Below are 6000 nucleotides of genomic sequence, written 5' to 3'. Positions count from 1 at the left end.
AGCAGGTACCAACTCTGCCAGAGCTGACTTACTCCCTATTAGTCAAACACAGTGACTTGTTTTCCTTTAGAGACGAGTGACAACAGAGCTGATCATAACTCATACTTGGAATTGGCACCCCGGAAGCAGGATTTTGGAGGCGAAAGAGTGAGAGAGAGAGAGAGCGAGAGAGAGGGAGAGAGAGAGACCAGAGTAACATCCCACCGAACCCGCAGAAAGAAATAAAAAATGAGGAAAATCAATAGCTGTTCTTGCAGCAATGCTACAAAATTGTGTTCTGAAATGGCATCGCAAAAGCACACTCTGCCATCTGAGACTAAATTGGTGTGACCACAGCTAAAATAAGGAGATAGCCTCATACATCTGGGGGACAAGATGTCACCGGGCCATAAGCTCAGGGGGGAGGGGCAGGGACCCCAGCAACCTCATCTGAACAGTCTCAGCCCCAGATGAGAGATCGGATCAGTGTGGGGGCCCTGCACGGCAGGACAGACCCCACTCTGGACTAAGATACCGTCTTCTCTCTCACCTGTGCTGCTGGACTGGCCCACGTTGCTCTCTCCTTACCCTGAACTTGTCATCTCCAACCCCAAACCGCCCTGCTGCTGGAGCAAGGCTTGCAGAATGCAGACCCAGCTGTGTCCGACACTCCCTTGCTCAGAGAGACACGCAACCCAAGTGTCCCTAAGAAACCCAGTGCTCCCAAGCAACCTACACTGACCCGACTGCCCAGCCGATTAGAGGTACAGAAAGTCTGGGCTCTCCCCAACAGTTCCGATTCCGAAACATGGGGATGGGGTATCTTCCACTTTCCTGGTTGCTTTTACTCTGAATTCTACTCCTGTGCAATTCATGATCCCTTCTAGGTTAGTCAGAATTCCTAGGGTGGTAAGCAACAGAATCACAGACTGTTTCAGGGATCAGGGAAGATTTGTTGGAGAGCTCCCTCCCTGGGTGCAGAGGCAAAGCCGGCTTCCCCAGTGCCTGGAAGGCCACCAGGACCTTCGCTCTCCCTCCCTCCCCTTCTCCCCTCTGTAGTGTGGCAGCTCATTCCCTCAGCTCAGCTTTCCGAACAGCCACGCAGCTGCTGCACATAGTATCTCTCAGTTTCTCCAAAAGGAAGGAATAGTCTCTCTCTTTGATGCAAAATTTAAAAATCCCAGGGAAGGATGCTGATCGTGTCCATTCAGATCAGCTGGCCCTTTCTGTACCGACCAACTGTGGTCAGTGGTGGGAGGCCCTCTCATTTATCCAGCCTGGCCGATTGCACTGGGCCAATCCACAGTGGCCCGCTGCCAATCAAAATCACGTTTGGAGTAAAGCATGCCCTCTCAAGGGGGCAGCAGTGCCCCCAAGGAGGCAAAAAGCAGGTCTTGGGGGGCAGAACAGTCTTGGATATTACAATGGTTTGTGGCCTCCCATAGATATGCTATATATCTGTGGTATGAAAATTTCATAAGGAGGGAGCAATTAGGAAAAGATCTAAAAAGGCTCTTTGGGGAGGGAGGAGGTGATAATGACAAAAAACAAACTAAGAAACAGTGGAGTAAAGGATGGAGCGTTTCTCAGAAGGACAGGATCATTCTGAACAAAACCAAGAAATGTCCAGCACTCCCTCCCCCCTCCTACAGCTGCCAAACCCTCTCCAACCCTTTATCCACAGGTGGCATAGCACCTCGTCCTCATTCCCGAGCAGCATGACAGCAGCTGCTGTACACAGGGGTCTAGTCTCTTGTGAAGATGGGGATAGCCAAGGTTATCACCAGCCCCTGGCAAACATTCACTGACCACTCACACCTCAGGGAAGCCCTTCCAGCCACCCCTCCTCCGACCTGGCCTGCCCTGCAGTCCTTTTCTGAGTACCAAGGACACCCTCCAGCCCAGACCCAAGCCCTCCCACCCCTTCTCCATCTTGGATGCCAAGCAAAATCTAGGCGTTTCCACCTCTTTGCAAAGCAAACCGCGCATCGCCCTTCTAAGGCCAGCTCAGGTTTATCTTTCATAATCACAATGGCTATGAAGGCGTTTTCAAAAATAAATAGGCTTAAGGCTTCTAAATAACAGTTTGTATTAGCCTGCCAGCTCACAGTTGTTGGCAGGGTTTCTTCTACCACCAGCAGCCTGTGAAAGGCAACAAAGGCTACCAGAGGATATCATGGGAGTTCAAGGGTCTTGGGTGCTTTTTATTATTGTTATTGTTTGTTTTTAACTATTACGTTTAGACGGGTCAAGTCCAGACTTCCCTGCCCTGAACCTGAGGTCAGGTTCCCCAGGAAGGAGATGAGGAGTCACCTGCTGTGACTTGTAAAGGAAGTGTTCCCAGGAGATGCTGGTGAGAGGGGGGCAAAACAAAAAGTCCCCGGCAGTGAGATGCAGGCAAAGTCCCAGCCTCCTGGACCCCCCAAGAGTGTTAATGACACTTGGAGCTCTTCCACCTCCAGTCAATGGCTAAGCATGCGGTTTGGAGCTGGGGTTGGGGTACTTGGGCACCCCCACCTCCAGGCAAATTGTGGCTCTAGCTGTCCAAGGATGGTCCTCCTAAGAGCTCCAGGCTGTGGGGGCAGCGGCGAGGGAATGAATTTGGAAGCACAAGAAGAGCCCTGCCAGGAAGGAATCAGGCCAATTGCCCATGTGCGTGCACCACAGGCCCTTTAGAGCTAGAGCAAACCAAGCTTCCTTCCAGTCTGTCCCCCACTGCCTAGCCCTACACTGGCCCCTCCCCAACCAGGCCCCCAGTCGAGCCAGCCTGCACTTGCTCTGCTTCTGCCCACCCTGACTCCTCCATCTGGAGTGAAGTTCTCCCCTTCTCCCTCTGTTTAAATCCTGCAGTAATTTCCTCCCCTCCCCAAATCCCCTGCCGCCCTGCCCTGAGCTGCCCCAGGCCTTGTACTATCTCTCACTGCCCGTTGCAGTTACTTATGCCCAGATCTCATGGGCTTCACCTCTTCTGGTGGCTTGCACAGCCTCCACAGGCTGAGGTTGACCTTGAGGTCAGAGCCTCTGCTCTCTGCTTAACGTTGAGAGGCTGGCCAGGGGGATACTCCTGGAAGACACGCTGAAGAGAACTGTGGGACCTCATACTGACTCATCAACTCTCTTTCTGAATCTACCCGCCCATCAAAGCCCTGCCAAGGGGTCATCTCCTGCCAGGAGCCCTCTCTGACCAAGACCACCTGACCAGGTCCAGTAAAGCCATATCCTGTCCCGGTTCCTGGGAAGGGGTTCCACTCTGTCACTTTCTAATGAATGGGGAGATCCAGTCAACTCTTCCACAGCTTTTCCCATAAAGATCCCACTGGGGCTAGGCTCTATGCAACAGAGTAGGGAAGGGAAAAGAAACAAAAAGAGGAGTGGGGGGAGACTGGGTTCTGCCCAAGCTGACTGGGGACCAGCCTCATCCAAGTGGCAGTTAGGGAACAGCCAGGGCCTCAGACTCAGGCCGGTGAGATTTCAGGGGAGGGTGATGTGGGAGCACTCAAGGAAGGCTGCCTGGAGGAAGGGGTGAAGGGGAGGAGAAAAGGGTCCCGGGCAGGGAGATCAGCGTGAACACAGTGTCTGAGTTTCTCGAACTCAGGCTGAGTTCTCTAGGGCCTGTGTCCACCCTGTCTGCACCCTGCAGGAAAATCACGGTGCCCCACTAATCACATTCTTCAAATGCTTTCCCCTCAGATCCTGACAACTGGAGCTGCTGCTTAAGCTCTGAAACTCCCTGCACCAGGCCCACCTGTTGGAACAGGTCTGGAGGCTGCTTCAGGGGCTCCCTGAGAGCAGGCCTCCCCTCCTGAGCCCTGACCCGGCCCCAGGCCAGACCTGTCCCCACCCGGGACCAACACTGCTCAGCCCTGCCCGACATTAGGATCCCTGGGCAACTGCCTGAAAGCCTCCAACGCCTGGGCCAGCGCCAGCCCCCATAATCAGAGTCTGCACTTGCTGAAGGTGCTGTCCTCAGTGTTTCGGCGTTTCAAACATTTTTTAGCATTTCATTTCAAATTTACAGGAAAGTTGGAAGAATGGCCCATAGTATATCCATATACCCATAAACCCGTTGCCCTCATTTACTGATTATTTACATGTTGACCCATCTGCTTTATGGTTCTCTAGATGATAGATAGATAGATAGATAGATAGATAGATAGATAGATAGACAGACAGACAGACAGCTAGAAATAGATATTTCCGTATTTCTGAACCATTTAAAACTGTTGGAAACACGGTGCCCCTGTGGTCCTAAACATAGTTCCTAAGAACAGCTCTTACCTACCCACCGTGCAAATTATCAAATCAGGAAGTTGAACACTGATACAGTAATGCTATTATTTAATCTGCATCTACATTCAACTTCCAAAGGTCCAAACAGGCATCGGAGCCTGGAAAGAGCTCCTCTGACAATTAGAAGATAGGGGCGGTTCTGGGAAGCCTGATCAGGGTGAGACCCCCCAGCCCACTGGGCACTGAGGCCACAACCTCGGCTGAGGCCCCCTCCTCCCTATCCCATTTTCTCTCCCCTCCCCCCACCGCAGGTGGCCACAGCTGAGGCTAAGGTGGTGGCAGATAAAAGGCATTAACCCCTTCTCTGCAAGCTGGAGGCAGAGTTTGGTCCCTGGCTGCCAGGGAAGAAGCGGCTGCCCAGCACCCGCTATAAATAACCGGGAGGAGGGTGGCTGTGGGGCGGTGTCACGGCAGCCCTAGGGGGTGGGGGCCAAGGGAGAATACCCCCATGCCCAGGGCCTGGCCTTGGCCTCGGTGCTGAGCCGGAGCGGGAGGGGGAGGGGGCGCTACAAGCTGTGGCCCGGGGGAGGGGCAGGCAGGGCGGGACGTCGGCGCTGAGAGGTGCACTTCTGTCCCAAGCCGCGCGGGCATGGGGGCTCCCGCTGGGGCCCCGCGCGTCCTCCGCTCTCCACACCCGCTCCTCTGTCTGCTCTGCCTCCTCCCTCCACTCCTCAGAGTAAGTGTGGGCAGTGGGGTCGGGTCTCAGAGTCCGGGCGCCAGGAGCTTGGGCTCCGCGCTGTGGTGACTGGGGGATGGGAGGGGGTCTCGGTGTTCCTTTCCTGGACCCAGTTTCACTCAGCCCTGTTATAAGTTGGGTGGGGGAAGACTCTGGGCTTTTGCTGGCCGGTTGGGGTTGGGGACCCCTGTGTGAGATCATGGGAGGGAGCTCTTCTGCCTGGATGAGGGGGCAGGTGAAGGAGAGATGAAACTCTAATAGCAGCTAGAATGGGACTGAGAGGTCCTGTGGACGATGGGGGCTTCTGGCTGAACTAGCGTCGTGACATGACCCTCCTCACTTCCAGAAATTCGTTATCCCCTGTCCATTCTGTCCCCTCCCCCATGGATCCCTTCCATCTCCCCTTGCAGGAAACTCAAATCCCTTTCTCTCCCCACCCCAGTTCTGGCCCTTCCCGTAAAAGCCCCCATCTCCTGTGGCCCTGTCCCCACCCTCCTCTTAGTGCCTGAAACCAGACAGTCCCCAGAACCAAATGAGCAATGGGACAGTGGAAGCACTGGGAGGACCAACCTCACCAAGGGTCTCTCAAAGCTGTGGGTGCCTTTTGGCCAGCGTCAAGGTCTGCAGGTGGGCCCTGGGGGTAAGAGGATGGAGAGAAACTATAAAGAAAGAGCTGAAGAAGTGGGGTAAGGCCAGGAAGGAGTGATTCCCAGAAACGATTCTCAGATGCAGGAGGAATCACCCTTTAACCCCGTCCCCATTTTTCAGATAAGGAAACTGAGGCTCAGAGAAAGCAGGCAACCTGTGTGAGGCCACACTTTTCATGAAAAGCCCTGACATTAAAAGGGTTCAGAGTGCAGAGAGGGCCTCAGAGGCCGCACACCGCGGGGGTCAGAGTCAGGCTGGAAGTCAGGAGGCCTAGTCCTGTCCAGGACTGCGCCACAGACCAGCTGCAGGGACCACTTCCCGGGCCTCAACGTCCCTATGTACAGAGGACCGTGGCGGACATTCACTCAACACTCACTCAGCAGATAAGCAGTGAGCATCCAGTGGCT

The 6000-nt window shown here is 54.4% G+C and overlaps 1 protein-coding gene across 3 annotated transcripts in view; it reads left to right on the top strand.

Moving 5' to 3' along the window:
* The first annotated feature begins 4729 nt into the window (after positions 1–4729).
* The window catches only part of CRHR2 (corticotropin releasing hormone receptor 2), a 37296-nt gene continuing 36025 nt past the window's right edge, over positions 4730–6000 (top strand). For 2 of the 3 annotated variants that reach the window (XR_012498926.1, XM_019726194.2), the window contains exon 1: positions 4731–4945. Coding sequence is in view for 2 of the 3 variants with exons in the window: in XM_019726194.2 (XP_019581753.2) it covers positions 4859–4945 (87 nt within the window). In the remaining variant the exon portion in view is untranslated. Of the gene's footprint in view, positions 4946–6000 lie in introns of all 3 variants that reach the window. The other variant, XM_019726196.2, reaches the window with a different exon arrangement.

This window comes from Rhinolophus sinicus, linkage group LG09, assembly GCF_036562045.2.
Source record: "Rhinolophus sinicus isolate RSC01 linkage group LG09, ASM3656204v1, whole genome shotgun sequence".
NCBI lineage: Eukaryota > Metazoa > Chordata > Mammalia > Chiroptera > Rhinolophidae > Rhinolophus > Rhinolophus sinicus.
Note: the sequence above shows the minus strand (reverse complement) of the source record. Positions and strands in the feature narration are given on the sequence as shown.